The sequence below is a fragment of the Symphodus melops genome, assembly GCF_947650265.1.
Source record: "Symphodus melops genome assembly, contig: scaffold_266, whole genome shotgun sequence".
NCBI lineage: Eukaryota > Metazoa > Chordata > Actinopteri > Labriformes > Labridae > Symphodus > Symphodus melops.
The window spans coordinates 5,001-27,500 of record NW_027636772.1 but is presented as its reverse complement, the minus strand read 5'-3'; the positions used below and the strand labels follow the sequence as shown (position 1 = coordinate 27,500).

The 22,500-nt window shown below is 39.8% G+C and overlaps 1 protein-coding gene across 1 annotated transcript in view; it reads left to right on the top strand.

Annotated features, from left to right (window-relative positions):
* The window catches only part of LOC306819069 (receptor-type tyrosine-protein phosphatase mu-like), a gene marked incomplete at its 3' end in the record, with an annotated part of 30,641 nt that overhangs the window by 4,272 nt on the left and 3,869 nt on the right, over positions 1-22,500 (top strand). The window contains exons 2-6 of the mRNA XM_079372815.1: positions 1,105-1,137; positions 8,634-8,752; positions 9,669-9,743; positions 11,542-11,568; positions 15,743-15,933. Coding sequence (XP_079228941.1) covers positions 1,105-1,137; positions 8,634-8,752; positions 9,669-9,743; positions 11,542-11,568; positions 15,743-15,933 — 445 coding nt within the window. The remainder of the gene's footprint in view (positions 1-1,104; positions 1,138-8,633; positions 8,753-9,668; positions 9,744-11,541; positions 11,569-15,742; positions 15,934-22,500) is intronic.

Sequence of the window (22,500 nt, the reverse complement as noted above, 5' to 3'; positions counted from 1 at the left end):
GGAAGCATCTATAGTGTTTGAATCTTTCAAAACAATCTAAACAGTAAGCGTGGCAGTCTTTAGCTTTGATGAGATTGTGATGTGTTTGTGTCCACTTTGTGACCTCACTGTTCTGTAAACCGGCTGGGTGGGAGAGGGGGTCAAATGTCAGCATGAAGCCGATGTGTGAACGCAGCAGGAAATACTCAGAACGATTTTGTGCTAGAATTCGAGGGTTCATATCCTGTGACTAGTGAGCGATTGGTTTGGTCTTTCGTGTACGTTATGAAGCTGCTCCATTCTCGTCACTGCTTACCAGTTTGATTTTTTTTACAAAAACTGTAAATATGGACCGTCACTTTAAAAATCATATTATGTTTGGCTTTTATTTTGTTCTTGGTTGAGGTACTTTACTTCCTGTTTGGATTTATTTTGTTTTTAAAGAAAATAATGAAGTTCCAGGAGACCGAGGGTAACAAAATTAATTTAAAGTAAACAGTTAAAAAGGACATAAGGAAGGAATGATTGACTCGTCAGCTGACATTGACCTTATTGGCTAACCTATGGTGTGCCTAAAGGAACAAATTAAATAAGAACGCGATTTTGCATAAATTCTGGATCTTAATTACATCCCGATTAACAGCCCTACTGTGAATTCATCCGACTGCACAGAACATTTAATTCACCTCAAGGCAGAAACTGTCACCTTTGCACAGTACTCTGTTGCTCCATCCGCCATCTTGGATATGTTGTAAACCTTACACAGTGAGGTCCTTGGCGCTGTGTCTTTCCTCCTTTCTGTACTCAAACATCTGTTAATGTGTTGTTGACAGTTGGACAGTCTGATGACTTCAAACCAACCACTCAGTAACCATAACTACAAACCAAGCTGCCACGCTCTTCTCTCCACACATTCTCCTACAATCAGACAATAACCCCTCCCCCCTCAGGCTTTGATTGACACCTTGAACCAGCCAATCACCACTCTCCACTCCTCAACATTCAGCACAATAATTTGACTCATCTGTTTTCTCTCCCAGACATTAATCTGTTGTTCTTCCTTTTTCTTTCCTGTTTTCTTTCCCTCCATTTCATCCCTCCCTCTGCTCCACCCCCACCAATCAGACGGAGACATTCACACTCCTACACTTACTACCTGTAAGTAACCTGCTCTACCTGTGAGCCCTCACCTGTGACCTAATCAAATGTCAACACCTGAAACACCTGACACCCTGAAACCCTAAATACCTGAACCACCCAAGACCCAGAAACCCTGAGACCTTAAGCACCTGAACTACCTGATAGATTGAAACCCCAAACACCTGAACTGACCGAGACCCTCAAAACCATAAACACCTGAGACACTAAAACCCTTAACCCCTTAACTACCAATACCCAAATTACCTAATACCCTGATACCCTAAGACCCTAAACACCTAAATTACCTGATACCCTGAGACCCTAAACACCTGAATTACCTGATACCCTGAGACCCTAAACACCTAAATTACCTGATACCCTGAGACCCTAAACACCTGAATTACCTGATACCCTGAGACCCTAAACACCAGAATTACCTGATACCCTGAGACCCTAAACACCTAAATTACCTGAGACCCTGAACACCTAAATTACCTGACACCCTGAGACCCTAAACACCTAAATTACCTGATACCCTGAGACCCTAAACACCTAAATTACCCTATACCCTGAGACCCTAGGCACCTGAATTACCTGATACCCTGAGACCTGTGAGTCTTGCCTGTTCATCTATGTACTCCTCACCCTCTGACCTTTGATCTTGACTTTGTCTTTGTTCATCTTTAGTTGTCGTTGTTGTCTTTGGTTGTCTTTAATTGTCCTGAGTTGTCGTTAGCTGTCTTTGGCTGTCTTTAATTGTCCTTGGTTGTCTTTAGCTGTCTTTGGTTGTCTTTGGTTGTCTTTGGTCATCTTTAGTTGTCTTTGGTTGTCGTTGGTTGTCTTTGGTCATCTTTAGTTGTCGCTGGTTGTCCTTGGTTGTCTTTGGCTGTCTTTGGTTGTCTTTGGTCGTCTTTAGTCGTTGCTGGTTGTCCTTGGTTGTCTTTGGCTGTCTTTGGTTGTCTTTGGTCGTCTTTAGTTGTCGCTGGTTGTCCTTGGTTGTCTTTGGCTGTCTTTGGTTGTCTTTGGTCGTTTTTAGTTGTCGCTGGTTGTCTTTGGCTGTCTTTGGTCGTCTTAAGTTGTCGCTGGTTGTCTTTGGCTGTCTTTGGTTGTCTTTGGTCGTCTTTGGTTGTCGTTGGTTGTCGTTGGTTGTCTTTGGTCGTCTTTAGTTGTTGCTGGTTGTCTTTGGCTGTCGTTGGTTGTCTTTGGTCGTCTTTAGTTGTCGCTGGTTGTCTTTGGCTGTCTTTGGTTGTCTTTGGTCGTCTTTGGTCGTCTTTGGTCGTCTTTAGTTGTCGTTGGTTGTCTTTGGTCGTCTTTAGTTGTCGCTGGTTGTCTTTGGTTGTCTTTGGTCGTCTTTAGTTGTCTTTGGCTGTCTTTGGTCGTTGCTGGTTGTTCTTGGTTGTCTTTGGCTGTCTTTGGTCGTCTTTAGTTGTCGCTGGTTGTCTTTGGTTGTCTTTGGCTGTCTTTGGTTGTCTTTGGTTGTCTTTAGTTGTCGTTGGTTGTCTTTGGCTGTCTTTGGTTGTCTTTGGTCGTATTTAGTTGTCGTTGGTTATCGTTGGTTGTCTTTGGTCGTCTTTAGTTGTCTTTGGCTGTCTTTGGTTGTCTTTAGTTGTTGCTGGTTGTTCTTGGTTGTCTTTGGCTGTCGTTGGTTGTCTTTGGTCGTCTTTAGTTGTCACTGGTTGTATTTGGTTGTCTTTGGTCGTCTTTAGTTGTCTTTGGCTGTCTTTGGTCGTCTTTAGTTGTTGCTGGTTGTTCTTGGTTGTCTTTGGCTGTCGTTGGTTGTCTTTGGTCGTCTTTAGTTGTCGCTGGTTGTCTTTGGCTGTCTTTGGTTGTCTTTGGTCGTCTTTAGTTGTCACTGGTTGTCTTTGGCTGTCTTTGGTTGTCTTTGGTTGTCTTTGGTTGTCTTTAGTTGTCACTGGTCGTCTTTGGTTGTCGTTGGTTGTCTTCAGTTGCCTTTGGTTGTCGTTGGTTGTCTTTGGTCGTCTTTGGTTGTCGTTGGTTGTCTTTGGCTGTCTTTAGTTGTCACTGGTCGTCTTTGGTTGTCTTTGGTTGTCTTTGGTCGTCTTTGGTTGTCGTTGGTTGTCTTTGGTCGTCTTTGGTTGTCTTTGGTTGTCTTTGGTTGTCTTTGGTCGTCTTTGGTTGTCGTTGGTTGTCTTTGGTCGTCTTTGGTTGTCGTTGGTTGTCTTTGGTCATCTTTGGTTGTCGTTGGTTGTCTTTGGTCGTCTTTGGTTGTCGTTGGTTGTCTTTGGTCGTCTTTGGTTGTCGTTGGTTGTCTTTGGTCGTCTTTGGTTGTCGTTGGTTGTCTTTGGTCGTCTTTGGTTGTCGTTGGTTGTCTTCAGTTGCCTTTGGTCATGAAAGAGGATTTCTATCCCAGACATGTCATTAAGCTCCATCGCTTCCAGCTCCCCCCCCCCTGATTTGTTCAGGCTGCCTCAGGCTGGTTTGTTTCCTGTTGGACTGTGAGTTTAAAAATAACAGCATGAAGTTGAATGTTTGATCAATAAAAGAGTGAGAAGGAGCAGCGAAATTTGAGTTTCCCCTCCAGGTTTCACTGAATTATCTCCAACCAACGCCTCCTCAGGGAGACAGGAAGTACTCACACACTCCTCCTCAGGTCACTTTGTGTGTGTAACATCAACACACATTATATTTGGTCTGCATTGACTCTCTGAATCACAATTATTACAGCAATTCAGTGTTATATTTTCTGAGTTAAGCAAATTATTTTATGTTTGTTCTTCAACTGAATCTGTGAAACCCCCGGTCATGTGTGTGTGTGTGTGTGTGTCTGTGTCTGTGTGTGTGTCTGTGTGTGTGTGTCACTGTGTGTGTGTGTGTCTGTGTGTGTGTCTGTGTGTGTGTGTGTCTGTGTGTGTGTCTGTGTGTGTGTGTGTCACTGTGTGTGTGTCACTGTGTGTGTCTGTGTGTGTGTCACTGTGTGTGTGTCTGTGTGTGTGTCTGTGTTTGTGTGTGTGTGTGTGTGTGTGTGTGTGTGTGTGTCTGTGTCTGTTTGTGTCTGTGTCTTTGTGTGTGTTTATGTGTGTGTGTGTCTTTGTGTGCGTGTGTGTGTCTGTGTGTGTGTGTATGTGCGTGTGTTTGTTTGTGTGTCTGTGTGTGCGTGTCTGTGTGTGTGTGTGTGTGTTTGTGTCTGTGTGCGTGTCTGTGTGTGTGTGTGTGTGTGTGCGTGTGTCTGTGTCTGTGTGTGTGTGTGTGTGTGTGTGTGTGTGTGTGTGTGTGTGTATATGTGTGAGTGTGTGTGTGTGTGTGTGAGAGAGAGTTAATAGAATTAGTCGGCTGTAATAAACCTGTCTGATTAAATGATTGTTACAAGCAGAAATACACCTAAACACACACACACGCACAAATACACACACACATTACGGATAACTGCATCGGCCTGTTTCTCCTTAGATTAGCATAGATTAGCCTTGACATGCATCTGAAGGTGTGTGTTCATGTTAACTGACGCTAAATCAATAACCTCCGACACCTCGCCGGTGATGTCGTGACACACAGACACAAGCAAGCATACACACACACACACACACACACACACACACACAAGTGTTCATTGTGGTATACAGACATTATATAAAAGCTTCTTCCTCTTTTCTCTCTCTTTGCTTGTTTTTGTGTGTGGAAAGCGGAAGGTCAGAGGTCAGGGGTTCATATAGAGGATTGAAGACAGGTCACCTCATCTCTACACAAAAAGAAGAGAAGAAGAAAACATGAACTTTGATTTGATTCACCATCAGATAACATCGTCAACAAACTGACTTTGACTTAGAGTGTCTCTGTAGTTGAGTTGTCTCTGTAGTTGAGTTGTGTCTCTGTAGTTGAGTTGTGTCTCTGTAGTTGAGTTGTGTCTCTGTAGTTGAGTTGTCTCTGTAGTTGAGTTGTCTCTATAGTTGAGTTGTCTCTGTAGTTGAGTTGTCTCTGTAGTTGAGTTGTCTCTGTAGTTGAGTTGTCTCTGTAGTTGAATTGTCTCTATAGTTGAGTTGTGTCTCTGTAGTTGAGTTGTGTCTCTGTAGTTGAGTTGTCTCTGTAGTTGAGTTGTGTCTCTGTAGTTGAGTTGTGTCTCTGTAGTTGAGTTGTCTCTGTAGTTGAGTTGTGTCTCTGTAGTTGAGTTGTGTCTCTGTAGTTGAGTTGTCTCTATAGTTGAGTTGTGTCTCTGTAGTTGAGTTGTGTCTGTAGTTGAGTTGTCTCTGTAGTTGAGTTGTCTCTATAGTTGAGTTGTCTCTATAGTTGAGTTGTCTCTGTAGTTGAGTTGTCTATGTAGTTGAGTTGTGTCTCTGTAGTTGAATTGTGTCTCTGTAGTTGAGTTGTGTCTCTGTAGTTGAGTTGTCTCTGTAGTTGAGTTGTGTCTCTGTAGTTGAGTTGTCTCTGTAGTTGAGTTGTGTCTCTGTAGTTGAGTTGTGTCTCTGTAGTTGAGTTGTCTCTGTAGTTGAGTTGTGTCTCTGTAGTTGAGTTGTGTCTCTGTAGTTGAGTTGTCTATGTAGTTGAGTTGTCTCTATAGTTGAGTTGTGTCTCTGTAGTTGAGTTGTCTCTATAGTTGAGTTGTCTCTGTAGTTGAGTTGTCTCTGTAGTTGAGTTGTGTCCCTGTAATTGAGTTGTGTCTGTAGTTGAGTTGTGTCTCTGTAGTTGAGTTGTCTCTATAGTTGAGTTGTCTCTATAGTTGAGTTGTCTCTATAGTTGAGTTGTGTCTCTGTAGTTGAGTTGTCTCTATAGTTGAGTTGTCTCTGTAGTTGAGTTGTGTCTCTGTAGTTGAGTTGTCTCTATAGTTGAGTTGTCTCTGTAGTTGAGTTGTCTATGTAGTTGAGTTGTGTCTCTGTAGTTGAGTTGTGTCTCTGTAGTTGAGGTGTCTCTGTAGTTGAGTTGTGTCTCTATAGTTGAGTTGTCTCTGTAGTTGAGTTGTCTCTATAGTTGAGTTGTCTCTATAGTTGAGTTGTCTCTGTAGTTGAGTTGTCTATGTAGTTGAGTTGTGTCTCTGTAGTTGAATTGTGTCTCTGTAGTTGAGTTGTGTCTCTGTAGTTGAGTTGTCTCTGTAGTTGAGTTGTGTCTCTGTAGTTGAGTTGTCTCTGTAGTTGAGTTGTCTCTGTAGTTGAGTTGTGTCTCTGTAGTTGAGTTGTGTCTCTGTAGTTGAGTTGTCTCTATAGTTGAGTTGTCTCTATAGTTGAGTTGTGTCTCTGTAGTTGAGTTGTCTCTGTAGTTGAGTTGTCTCTGTAGTTGAGTTGTGTCTCTGTAGTTGAGTTGTCTCTGTAGTTGAGTTGTCTCTGTAGTTGAGTTGTCTCTGTAGTTGAGTTGTCTCTGTAGTTGAGTTGTCTCTATAGTTGAGTTGTGTCTCTGTAGTTGAGTTGTCTCTGTAGTTGAGTTGTGTCTCTGTAGTTGAGTTGTCTCTGTAGTTGAGTTGTGTCTCTGTAGTTGAGTTGTCTCTGTAGTTGAGTTGTCTCTGTAGTTGAGTTGTGTCTCTGTAGTTGAGTTGTTTGAGTCTTGTCTTTTTAGTTTTCTCTTTCTGACAATGTTTAGACGTAAATGTTTTGAAGCAGCAGAATCAAAACTCCGATTTAGACGATGTAGACGTGTTTTTCTCAGCAGAAGAAGAGTTTGTGTTTAGTCTGAATCAGAGAAGAAGAAACGCTGCAGGTTTTTACTGTCTGACTGAACCACAGAAGAAGAAAAAGTGACATGAGGGGGAGGAGGGCAGCCTGTCCTCGGGCACTTTCACCGTCCTCTGTGTTAACCTCCACACGCATACTCACAAACAGACACATACACACACGCAACGCTGCTTTCACTGATGCCTTTTTCAGTTTAAAAGCATGTATTTTTACAATTATTTATTTATTTCAATATTTCTTCCTTTCCCATTTTCAGGTCAGGGTTAAACTTGTGTGTGCGTGTGTCTTGGCTTGTGTGTCTAAGCAATCGTACAAATGGATGTTTTTTTATTTTTTATTAACGCACTCAGAATAGAAAGAGAGAAAATACATGAAGCTTTTAAAGTAGACAGAGTGTTTCTCTCTGTGTGACTTTAAAATATGTTTTTCCCTTTGCAGCTGTTACACAGATGGATGATTGATTGATGGATGGATGGATAATGGATGGATGATTGATGGATGGATGATTGATGGATGGATGATGGATGGATGATTGATGGATGGATGATTGATGGATGGATGATGGATGGATGATTGATGGATGGATGATAGATGATTGATTGATGGATGATTGATGGATGGATGATAGATGATTGATTGATGGATGGATGTTGGATGGATGATAGATGATTGATTGATGGATGGATGATAGATGATTGATGGATGGATGATAGATGATTGATGGATGATGGATGGATGATTGATTGATGGATGGATGATAGATGATTGATGGATTGATGGATGATTGATGGATGGATGGATGATGGATGTTGGATGGATGGATGGATGGATGGATAATGGAAGGATGATGATGGATGATAGATGGATGATTGATGGATGGATGATAGATGGATGGATGGATGATTGATTGATGGATGGATGATAGATGATTGATGGATGATGGATAGATGATTGATTGATGGATGGATGATTGATTGATGGATGGATGGATAATGGAAGGATGATGGATGGATGATTGATGAATGGATGATAGATGGATGATGGATGGATGGATGATGGATGATAGATGGATGGATGATAGATGATTGATGGATGATTGATGGATGGATGATAGATGGATGATTGATGGATGGATGATGGATGGATGATAGATGATTGATGGATGGATGGATGATAGATGGATGGATGATAGATGATTGATGGATGGATGATGGATGATAGATGATTGATGGATGGATGGATGATGGATGGATGATGGATGATAGATGATTGATGGATGGATGATTGATTGATGGATGGATGGATAATGGAAGGATGATGGATGGATGATTGATGAATGGATGATAGATGGATGATGGATGGATGGATGATGGATGATAGATGGATGGATGATAGATGATTGATGGATGATTGATGGATGGATGATAGATGGATGATTGATGGATGGATGATGGATGATAGATGATTGATGGATGGATGGATGATGGATGATAGATGGATGGATGATAGATGATGGATGATAGATGATTGATGGATGGATGGATGATGGATGGATGATGGATGATAGATGATTGATGGATGGATGATAGATGATTGATGGATGGATGATGGATGATAGATGATTGATGGATGGATGATAGATGATGGATGGATGGATGGATGGATGATGGATGATAGATGATTGATGGATGGATGATGGATGTTGGATGGAGTTACAAACACATGGTAATGATCACAGCAGATCAACACACTGTCTCTCTCACTTTATCTTTATCTTTTCTTCTTAAACCTTATTATGTTTGTGGTGTTGCCTTCACAGACCTTAAATATGTTCGATTTTAGAGTCGTCAGTTTTGAGTTCACTTTCAGTGTTAATGAATTTTGTTTTGGTCTCAACAGGAAGTTGGCGAAGAAGAGGAAGGAAACTTTGAGCTCCAGACAGGAAATGACTCTTATGGTCAACAACTCCCAACACACAACTATGGTGGACACACACGCGCACACATTGAACGGACGCAGTGAGTACACACACACACACACACACACACACACACACACACATTGTATTGAGAAGTTTACAAAGGACAACAACAAACAAGTAAACAAGAAGAGTGAGTATGAAATAAGACATGAGGAAAAAGAAAAGACAAATACGATGAAAAAGGAAACTTGACAGTTTATTGTAAAGATGGAGGGAAGGAAAGAGAACGTTTTCTTCTAAGACACATTTTAGTTTTGTTATAATCAGACTTATCTGTCTCCTATCCTCTCTCACTAAACGCTCCGTGACGTGAACCACCAGAACACGCTAAAGCCGGACTTAAATACTGCCGCCTCCACAGGGTTTGCACCTGTTCTCATTCACACAAATATTCTTGGTAGATTACCCGCAAAACGGAGCGAGCAAAAACGGAGCGAGCACGCCGTTTAGTCCTCTTTAACTGGACCTCAGTAAATCAGACCCTCTGTGTTGCTGCTCTCGTTTCATAATCGGAGCTGAAGGAGGCGATGTGACTTCAGGTGATATGACCAAACGTTTTATCATGATGTGATGCCTGTCAGCCGGGGGGAGGTGGGGTGTGTGTGTGTGTGTGTGTGTGTGTGTGTGTGTGTAGGGGGAGGGGGGTGATGGAGGTGCAGAGGACGGAGCAGTCGACCTTCCCTCAGGCTTTCACCTCCTCTGAGCTCCTCCAGCACACATTCTTCTTCTTGCAGCTCTTTTTGATCGAAGCTGAATTTGAACGTTTATATTTGTCTTATCACAGAGAGATAATAACTTCATATCAAATATTATTATGTAAAACTATATTTAGAAGAAAGGAGGAGCTTTCTGAACATCTTTAAAATGTGAACATGTTTTCACTGATTTCTATTTCATGTTTAAAAAAAGAGACAGATGCAGATCAAACTGAATCTGTTTTTATGTTTGTTCAGCCGTGTCGTCTCCGTCCTCCTTCACCCTGAAGTCCAACACCATCAGCACCACCGTCCCTAACTCCTACTACCCAGGTAACAGGCGCACCTGGATTCTTTGTTCTGTAGCTGAGCTGCACTCACAAAACCAGCTCTTTGTCTTCTCTCACACAAAGTATGAACGCCTGAAAGTCTGACTTCATGGTTTGTGAGGTATGACTGCAACACGAGACGATGAACGTGTTTGTCCCAAACTGATGGAACAGAATCTGTGAATATAAAAGATACGAGCTGTTCGATAGCACGTCACAACTTCAGGATGACCTTTAACCCTGTTCCCACAGAGACACTCAGGGTGCGTTCAGATTGTCCCTCCTGTCCACTTTCACTCGCATGTTTTTCTTTAACCCAGGAAGCAGTGAGGTGGCGGCCATGATAAGAGCTGTTTGAATTCTCTAACAGTGAAGGAAAGGAGGCTCAATGCTTCCTTTATAACCTCCTTAAGGAAACACTGGAGCATCCTTTACTAAAGGAGATAAGAAAGTGCCGACCCACAATTCATTGCAGCCGCAACTTTTAAAGCGACTCGCTCATCCGACCCGTATCGGAGCGTTCAGGAAAACTAAGGATCTGTGAGAGGAGACATGTGGAGACAATCTGATTATTGATTTGATTTATTATTATTTACAGGCTTTGTGTTTATTTCATTTCTGTTTATTGTGTGAAGAAGGTGAACTTTGCTTTTATCACAAACATCACAAACATGATTCTTGTATCATGTTTGTGGAGATGATTTGATGTTATTTATAAAACCTTGTTTATAAAAAAAGAAAAAGTAAAGAGACGCAGATCATAAAGGTGAGCAATAATTTACCTGAACTTTAAACGATCTTAAATCCAGAGTTAAACTGTGAACATGTTATAAAACCATCACAGTGATGTTATAAAACCATCACAGTGAAGTTATAAAACCATCACAGTGAAGTTATAAAACCATCACAGTGAAGTTATAAAACCATCACAGTGAAGTTATAAAACCATCACAGTGATGTTATAAAACCATCACAGTGATGTTATAAAACCATCACAGTGATGTTATAAAACCATCACAGTGATGTTATAAAACCATCACAGTGATGTTATAAAACCATCACAGTGAAGTTATAAAACCATCACAGTGATGTTATAAAACCATCACAGTGAAGTTATAAAACCATCACAGTGATGTTATAAAACCATCACAGTGATGTTATAAAACCATCACAGTGAAGTTATAAAACCATCACAGTGATGTTATAAAACCATCACAGTGAAGTTTCCTGGTATCTAATAAAACCTTTTATTGTTATTTTATTTCAACTGTAAGAAGGCTCAAACATTTTTACATCAGCTTTTTGTAAACTTCATTTTCTGTAAACTGTAGTTCAGACTGTAGGCAGACTCACGTCACTGACCTCCGCCGCCGTCACATTATTATGACATCACCGAGTGAACGTGAGGTCGCCTTTCCTTAACTCCTTTATGAAGTCTAACACCTTTCACTAAGTCCTTTATGAAGTCTAACACCTTTCACTAAGTCCTTTATGAAGTCTAACACCTTTCACTAAGTCCTTTATGAAGTCTAACACCTTTCACTAAGTCCTTTATGAAGTCTAACACCTTTCACTAAGTCCTTTATGAAGTCTAACACCTTTCACTAAATCTGTCTCTCTCTCTCTTCCTGTCTGTCTGTCTGTCTGTCTGTCTGTCTGTCTCTCTCTCTCTTCCTGTCTGTCTGTCTGTCTGTCTGTCTGTCTGTCTGTCTGTCTGTCTGTCTGTCTGTCTGTCTGTCTGTCTGTCTGTCTGTCTCTCTCTCTCTTCCTGTCTGTCTGCTGCCGATGTGTCCTGATGACAGATCCCTTCGTACCAACAGCCATTCTTGGTGAGACACTTTTCTTTCCTTCCTCTGTAGGACAGAAAGACTACCTGCAAAGGTAGACAGACAGGAAGTGAGCACACACAGAGGAGACAGACAGGAAGTGAGCACACACAGAGAGACAGACAGGTGAGACAGGTGAAAGGACAGATGAGGACAGAAAGAGAGAGTGATCTTCCATCCATCCCTGCTTGCTTCTCGTTCTGCTGCTTTTTTCTTTTTTCTAAATATTTTAAAATAATTATTTTTATTTTTTTGTCTTTATTACTAAAATGTGTTTTAATGTCCCAGTTATTTTTGTTTGTCTCGTTTTTCTTATATGTGAAAGTATTTTTCCATGATTAGAATATATTTAAATTTAAATCTATTTTTGTATTTTTATTTTGGATATATTACCATCTTTGTTGTTTACGTTTAGTCCTGGAACCTGTTTTTGTTTATTTTTGTTTGTTTTGAGACGACGGTGGGCTTCACTCCATCCCCGCATCCACAACATTCCTGCGTGTCGTGTTGACGTCACGTCTGTCTGTGACCTCTAACCTCTGCATGGACACACGCCCTCGTGGACGGGGGGGGAAACACAAAAAAACGTTATTATGAAAAATCCACAAAGTCAGTGAGAGGGACATTAGCTGCTGCTCACCCTGTAGATTGTTGATTTTTAGATTTTCTTTAATAGAAAAATAATGAGCAGGAAATAAATATAACCTTCAACCCTGCTGTGCTAAGCTAGCTTGCTTTATATTTTTTTTATCAACACAAACCAAAATTAAAATCAAAGATCTTTCTCTGTTTCTGTTTTATGTCTAAATATTTGTCTGCAATTAACATTTTCACCATCAATAGATAACTTAAATTATCCTGATGAGATATTTATTGTCACCTTTGTTATCTTAATAAACTAAATTGTAAAAATACAAAACTTAAAATAGTTAGAACAAATCAATGTTTACTCTCTGTGATTTTAAGTAAACTTGTTTGTTTTTAAACATTTTATAGCATTAAATGTTTTTTATGAACATTAAACTGAAAACAGAAGTTTAAAATGAACATAACATGTTCAACATGAATAACATGATAACATGAATATCTCTAACTGTAAAAAGTAAACCACAGTTTTGTTCTTTGCGTTTTTAAAATGAATATTTTTGTAGCTCAAATAATTAAAAATGTCTCTTATTTGTGCTAAAACTTAATGTTGCCAGCTGCAGCTACATTTTGATGCTAACTGCTTGCTAAATCTCACTAGCTAAAGGCTAAGCTATTGTTTAAACTCCTGTTTCCCCTCTCACCTCCTGCTAGCTAAACTGTGATCAGGCTAGGTTACTAGCACTAAACTCAGGGTATAGTTAGCCAGGTTAGCATAGTAGCTTATTGTTAGCTCTGACAAGTTCAAATAAGACTAGCTCAGCAGTAGGAGCTACTTCCTGTTTGAGTCATGTATTGGGCCAGCAAAAGGCTAACGCTAAAGCTAAAGTTGTTGCTTGTCTCTTCTCTCTTCTTCTCTCTTCTTCCTCTCTCTATGTAAAGTGCCCATTAATGGTAAGTGGTTAAATTTGGGGCTTAGGGGAGGGGCCTCATGTTGGGGGGGTGTCTGTTACCACTGCGCATGGAGCCACCAATCACATGCAGTGATGTCATCAGTTAGCATGGACATGCCTCATTTTTACCCCTTTGTGGAAACTGTGACATCACAATTCCTGACTCCTCCCACCATATACCTCAAACCAATCAGATTTCAGCTCTGCTGTCTCTGATTGGTTGTCGTTTTGTTGTCGTGGCTATCTCACCCGTCCTCCTCCGTCCAATCACAAACCTCCACCTCCATCACACATCCCATGTTTGGTTCAGCTGTTTCTGATTGGTCAGTCAGCCCCAGGCGAGCCAATAAGAGCAGAGCTAGAGAGCGTAGTGAAAGGTGTGTTGCTGAGTCTTTGTTGAAATGTTGCATAAGAGTCCACAGGTCATTATGAACCAGGTCCATGTGAACCAGGGCCATGTAAACCAGGTCCTTATGAACCAGGTCCATGTTAACCAGGTACTTATGAACCAGGTCCTTGTAAACCAGGTCCATGTGAGCCAGGTCCATGTAAACCAGGGTCATGTGTACCAGGTCCTTATGAACCAGGTCCATGTGAACCAGGTCCTTATGAACCAGGGCCAAGTGAACCAGGTCCTTATGAACCAGGTCCATGTGAACCAGGTCCTTGTGAACCAGGTCCTTATGAACCAGGTCATGATAAACCAGGTCCATTTAAACCAGGTCCTTATGAACCAGGTCCATGTTAACCACGTCCTTATGAACCAGGTCCATGCTAACAAGGGCCATGTAAACCACGTCCTTATGAACCAGATCCATGTCAACCAGGTCCTTATGAACCAAGTCCATGTTAACCAGGGCCATGTAAACCAGGTCCTTATGAACCAGGTCCATGTCAACCAGGTCCTTATGAACAAGGTCCATGTAAACCAGGTCCATGTAAACCAGGTCCTTATGAAACAGGTTCATGTGAACCAGGTCTATTTAAACCAGGTCCATGTGAACCAGGTCATTATAAACCAGGTCCATGTAAACCAGGTCAATGTGAACCAGGTCCATGTAAACCAGGTCCTCATGAACCAGATCATTATAAACCAGGACCATGTGAACTAGGTCCATGTTAACCAGGTCCATTTAAACCAGGTGCATGTGAACCAGGTCCTTATGAACCAGATCATGATAAACCAGGTTTATGTGAACTAGGTCCATGTAAACCAGGTCCATGTGAACCAGGTTCATGTGAACCAGGTCCATGTGAACTAGGTCCATTTAAACCAGGTCCATGTGAACCAGGTCCATGTGAACTAGGTCCATTTAAACCAGGTCCATGTGAACCAGGTCCATGTGAACTAGGTCCATTGAAACCAGGTCCATGTGAACCAGGTCCATTTAAACCAGGTCCATGTGAACCAGGTCCATGTGAACTAGGTCCATTTAAACCAGGTCCATGTGAACCAGGTCCATTTAAACCAGGCCCATATAAACCAGGTCCATTTAAACCAGGTCCATGTGAACCAGGTCCATTTAAACCAGGCCCATTTAAACCAGGTCCATTTAAACCAGGCCCATTTAAACCAGGCCCATTTAAACCAGGTCCATTTAAACCAGGTCCATGTGAACCAGGTCCATGTGAACTAGGTCCACTTAAACCAGGTCCATGTGAACCAGGTCCATGTGAACCAGGTCCATGTGTATGTTTAGTTACAGGTCCTCATAAACCAGGTAAACCTGTGTACAGAGGTTTTTTTCATCCAGGACTTTAATCTTTCCACACTGCAGCTCCAAGAAGCTGGACCAGAACTGTACTGTACTGGGTCTAGACCAGGACTGACAGTGTCTCAATTACCCCAAAACACTGGCAATGTTTTGGTTTCCGTTCTAAATGTTTTTGTTGAACTCAGACCGTCTTTCGATCTGGATCAGCAGTTAATCCTCTCTTCAGTCATGTGATCTGATGTGATGTGATGTGTGTGCCATTCGTCTCTGTTTGCAGACCAGGATCAGGACCTGACCCGTTCCTTAAAGTCAGGACGTTGTATATAAACAGAATGTGTTGGTCAGAACTTGAAACCAGATATTTACTTTCAAACACAAAAACAACCATTTTTAATTTGGTTTAAAAAAATGCTGTAAAAGTTGTGAAATGCTGAAAAGAAGCTCTCACATGACCCGGTCTCCTTATGAACCAGGTCCATGACCATGAACCATGACCCGGTCTCCAGGTCACTCAGAGACCGAATCATGAAACTGTCCCAACTTTTTTCCAACACGGTGCTGAAGTCAAAACACCAAACAGCTTTTAGTGTTAGTGTGTGGAAACAGCTGGTAAAGAAGGAGCTGAGTGAACTCGATCGTCAGCTCAGCTGTTTGTGGATTCATATCGTCGTCGTGCTCGTTGAACAAGATGTAATGAACCAATATCTGTGTTTAGGACCCCTGTCTTTGTTGCCGTGGTAACAAACGGGTGTCAGTGCGGTTTGATTTTCACCAGAATTAAATCAAAGTTTAAACCTTTGTTATCATCCGTTCTGGTTTGGTCCACACCATCCAACACGCCATCCATCCATCACGTGACACAGAGGTCACTTCCTGTTTGCTCCTCAGTCTGACCTGTGTGTTGACATGTTGCCCCCCCTGCAGACGACAGCCACACTATGACCAGTGAGACCAGCAGCCTGGTTCAGTCCCACTACAAGCAGCGAGAGTCAGAGCGGGAGGGGCTGACCTACCAGACGGGTCAGCTGCACCCCGCCATCCGAGTGGCCGACCTGCTGCAGCACATCACCCAGATGAAGTGTGCAGAGGGGTACGGCTTCAAGGAGGAGTACGAGGTGAGGACACACACACACACACACACACACACACACACTGATGAGGCGTGTCCACCTTCATGATGAACGTCCTGTGGAGTCTGATCATCCAAACCATTTCCAGGTGTTCATGAGGAGAACACCTGAGGACCTCAGGTGTTCTCCTCATGAACACCGGAGGACTAAAGGTGTTCTCCTCATGTTCTCCTGAGGACCTCAGGAGAACATGAGGAGAACACGAGGACCTCAGGAGAACATGAGGAGAACACCTGAGCACCTCAGGTGTTCTCCTCATGGGGAAAGACGTTTAGAAAATAAACAAATAGGAATTTATTTGATGAACACAAACACTTCAGATCAATGAAAATATGAAGAGAGAAAGTAAACACACCAAGAGCCTTCAATAATACTGAGCGTGTGTGTGTGCATATGTGTGTGTGTGTGTGTGTGTGTGTGTGTGTGTGTGTGTGTGTGTGTGTGTGCATGCATGTTTTCCCATTTTCATCAGGAGAGAAACTTGCTAATGGATGTTACTTACTGTACCTTAAAACACACACACACACACACACACACACACACACATACATTATAGATCTTCCCCCCAGCTAATGGGCCAAAACAGGGAATGGCTTGTGTGTGTGTGTGTGTGTGTGTGTGTGTGTGTGTGTGTGTGTGTGTGTGTGTGTGTGTGTGTGTTTGTTCAGTTCTGGTTGCCTGCTAGCAGGCTGCCCTCAGGGCTGATCCATTATACATACTGAGTACACACACACACACACACACACACACACACACACACAGTATTTTCACCCTCCATTTGCAGAAAGTTAGCGGTGAGGAGTTTTCCCACTGTTTCTGTCCGTCTGTCTGTTTCCATGGTAACCGGTGTCTGTGGTCATGTGTCAGTCAGAACAGGATGTGCGTTCAGTTATCCTCACCACCACGTCGGGGACTGAGCAGCGCTGTGTCGCCGCACTATAACCTGCTGTCTGTTTAAGCTCCGCCTCCCCACGTCTCCGCCCGTCAGCCAGCTCTGTTTGCGGTGTTCCGTCAGGTTCTGGATAAGTTCTGGTCTGGTTCAGAGCCTCAGGAAACCATGTCCGGGATCAGGCCAACAACTGAGTGTAAAAAGCTGAGCGAGCGTCCAGCATGGTCACATGACCTCTAAAGATGACTCAGCAGAATAAATGTCCTTTAAACAAAGTGGAGTCAGTGAATCAGTGTTATTAGTTCAGGATGAAGCGTCTCATCTGTTCTTTAAAGGGTTTCACTCAGACTGGTCAGACTGGTCAGACTGGTGTTAATGGAAACAGCTGTTGATCTGCAGTTACCTGAGAACACTTGATTGGTTCAGAGACACGTTACGTCTCAGCTCTGTCTTCATTCTCTCTCTGCAGAACAATCAGCTCTGATTGGTTAATTGATGATTGAGTAGATCTGATTCTTAACGAGCAGCTCATGATTGTTATCTCCCTACATGCTTCCTCTTTACTAATTAATCTGATTGGACACACACACACACACACACACACGGCTCCCTTGTTTGCTGAACAGTAAAGGATGACATGAATAGATTCAAAGGAATGAGTTTTATATTTTAGAGAAATACTTTCAGGATGCAGACAAAGTGAGGCTGCGTTCATCTATCTAACGCTGATCTCACACTAGCATGTTTGTTAGCGTGTTTGTTAGCGTGTTTGTTAGCGTGTTTGTGTATCAGTGGTGTTTCAGGCTCTCCTGTGTATCCAGATCTCGTGCAGCACATACAGTATACATTTAGACATGACCTTTGACCTTTTCAGGGACACCAACTTTGGCTCAATCTCATGTCCCTTATTTGCACCGAGTGTCCTCCGAGTTGTCTCCTCCACTTGCGTCTTAGCCCCGCCCACCAGAGATGCACGGAGGAAACGAAGCCGAGGAGAGAGGACCGAGGAAATCAGCTTTAAGACACATGAGACGTCGTTTCCTCGACAGCGTCACATGACGCGACATCAGCTGATCACGTTCAGCTGTCAATCAGCCGAACAGCTGTTTATGTCCACACACACACACACACACACACACACACTGTATTATTTCTAATCAAACACACACACTGTATTATTTCTAATCAAACACACACACACACACACACACACACACACACACACACACTGTATTATTTCTAATCAAACACACACACTGTATTATTTCTAATCAAACACACACACACACTGTATTATTTCTAATCACACACACACTGTATTATTTCTAATCAATCACACACACTGTATTATTTCTAATCAATCACACACACTGTATTATTACTAATCAAACACACACACACTGTATTATTTCTAATCACACACACACTGTATTATTTCTAATCAAACACACACACTGTATTATTATTAATCAATCACACACACACTGTATTATTTCTAATCAAACACACACACACTGTATTATTTCTAATCAATCACACACACTGTATTATTACTAATCAAACACACACACACTGTATTATTTCTAATCAAACACACAGACTGTATTATTTCTAATCACACACACACTGTATTATTTATAATCAAACACATACACACTGTATTATTTATAATCAAACACACACACTGTATTATTACTAATCACACACACTGTATTATTTCTAATCAATCACACACACACACTGTATTATTTCTAATCACACACACTGTATTATTTCTAATCAATCACACACACACACTGTATTATTTCTAGTCAAACACACACACACACACTGTATTATTTCTAATCAAACACACACACTGTATTATTTCTAATCAAACACACACACACACTGTATGATTTCTAATCAAACACACATACTGTATTATTTCTAATCAAACACACACACTGTATTATCTCTAATCAAACACACACACACTGTATTATTACTAATCAAACACACACACACTGTATTATTTCTAATCAAACACACACACTGTATTATTTCTAATCAATCACACACACACACTGTATTATTTCTAGTCAAACACACACACTGTATTATTTCTAATCAAACACACACACACTGTATTATTTCTAATCAAACACACACACACTGTATTATCTCTAATCACACACACTGTATTATTTCTAATCAATCACACACACACACTGTATTATTTCTAATCAAACACACACACACTGTATTATTTCTAATCAAACACACACACACTGTATTATTTCTAATCACACACACTGTATTATTTCTAATCAATCACACACACACACTGTATTATTTCTAATCAAACACACACACACTGTATTATTTCTAATCAAACACACACACACTGTATTATCTCTAATCAAACACACACACTGTATTATTTCTAATCAAACACACACACTGTATTATTTCTAATCAATCACACACACACACTGTATTATTTCTAATCAAACACACACACTGTATTATTTCTAATCAATCACACACACTGTATTATCTCTAATCAAACACACACCCACTGTATTATTTCTAATCACACACACTGTATTATTTATAATCAAACACACACACTGTATTACTTCTAATCAAACACACACACACTGTATTATTTCTAATCAAACACACACACTGTATTATGTCTAATCAAACACACACACACTGTATTATTTATAATCAAACACACACACACTGTATTATTTATAATCAAACACACACACTGTATTATTTCTAATCAAACACACACACACTATTATTTATAATCAAACACACACACTGTATTATTTCTAATCACACACACACACACTGTATTATTTCTAATCACACACACACTGTATTATTTCTAATCAAACACACACACTGTATTATTTCTAATCAATCACACACACTGTATTATCTCTAATCAAACACACACACACTGTATTATTTCTAATCACACACACTGTATTATTTATAATCAAACACACACACACTGTATTACTTCTAATCAAACACACACACACTGTATTATTTCTAATCAAACACACACACTGTATTATGTCTAATCAAACACACACACACTGTATTATTTATAATCAAACACACACACACTGTATTATTTCTAATCAAACACACACACTGTATTATTTCTAATCAAACACACACACACACTGTATGATTTCTAATCAAACACACATACTGTATTATTTCTAATCAAACACACACACTGTATTATCTCTAATCAAACACACACACACTGTATTATTACTAATCAAACACACACACTGTATTATTTCTAATCAAACACACACACTGTATTATTTCTAATCAATCACACACACTGTATTATCTCTAATCAAACACACACACACTGTATTATTTCTTATCACACACACTGTATTATTTATAATCAAACACACACACACTGTATTACTTCTAATCAAACACACACACACTGTATTATTTCTAATCAAACACACACACTGTATTATGTCTAATCAAACACACACACACTGTATTATTTATAATCAAACACACACACACTGTATTATTTATAATCAAACACACACACTGTATTATTTATAATCAAACACACACACACACTGTATTATTTATAATCAAACACACACACTGTATTATTTCTAATCACACACACTGTATTATTTCTAATCAATCACACACACACTGTATTATTTCTAGTCAAACACACACACTGTATTATTTCTAATCAAACACACACACTGTATTATTTCTAATCAAACACACACACTGCATTATGTCTAATCAAACACACACACACTGTATTATTTCTGATCAAACACACACACACTGTATTATTTATAATCAAACACACACTGTATTATGTCTAATCAAACACACACACTGTATTATTTCTAATCAAACACACACACTGTATTATTTATAATCAAACACACACACTGTATTATTACTAATCAAACACACACACTGTATTATTTATAATCAAACACACACACACACACACACTGTATTATTTCTAATCACACACACACTGTATTATTTCTAATCAAACACACACACACACACACTGTATTATTTCTAATCAAACACACACACACACACACACTGTATTATTTCTAATCACACACACACTGTATTATTTCTAATCAAACACACACACTGTATTATTTCTAATCAATCACACACACTGTATTATCTCTAATCAAACACACACACTGTATTATTTCTAATCACACACACTGTATTATTTATAATCAAACACACACACTGTATTATTTCTAATCAAACACACACACACTGTATTATTTCTAATCAAACACACACTGTATTATTTCTAATCAATCACACACACTGTATTATTTCTAATCACACACACACTGTATTATTTATAATCAAACACACACACTGTATTATCTCTAATCAAACACACACACTGTATCATTTCTAATCACACACACACTGTATTATTTATAATCAAACACACACACACTGTATTATTTATAATCAAACACACACACACTGTATTATTTCTAATCACACACACTGTATTATTTCTAATCAATCACACACACACACTGTATTATTTCTAGTCAAACACACACACACACACTGTATTATTTCTAATCAAACACACACACTGTATTATTTCTAATCAAACACACACTGTATGATTTTTAATCAAACACACATACTGTATTATTTCTAATCAAACACACACACTGTATTATCTCTAATCAAACACACACACTGTATTATTTCTAATCAAACACACACACTGTATTATATCTAATCAAACACACATACTGTATTATTTCTAATCAAACACACACACTGTATTACTTCTAATCAAACACACACACACTGTATTATTTCTAATCAAACACACACACTGTATTATGTCTAATCAAACACACACACACTGTATTATTTATAATCAAACACACACATACTGTATTATTTCTAATCAAACACACACACTGTATTATTTATAATCAAGCACACACACTGTATTATTTCTAATCAAACACACACACACTGTATTATCTCTAATCAAACACACACACTGTATTATTTCTAATCAAACACACACACTGTATTATTTCTAATCAAACACACACACTGTATTATGTCTAATCAAACACACACACTGTATTATTTCTAATCAAACACACACACTGTATTACTTCTAATCAAACACACACACTGTATTATTTCTAATCAAACACACACACTGTATTATGTCTACTCAAACACACACACACTGTATTATTTCTAATCAAACACACACACTGTATTATTTCTGATCAAACACACACACACTGTATTATTTATAATCAAACACACACTGTATTATGTCTAATCAAACACACACACACTGTATTATTTCTAATCAAACACACACTGTATTATTTCTAATCAAACACACACACTGTATTATTTCTAATCAAACACACACACTGTATTATGTCTAATCAAACACACACACTGTATTATGTCTAATCAAACACACACACTGTATTATTTCTAATCAAACACACACACTGTATTACTTCTAATCAAACACACACATTGTATTATTTCTAATCAAACACACACACACACTGTATTATTTCTAATCAAACACACACACTGTATTATTTCTAATC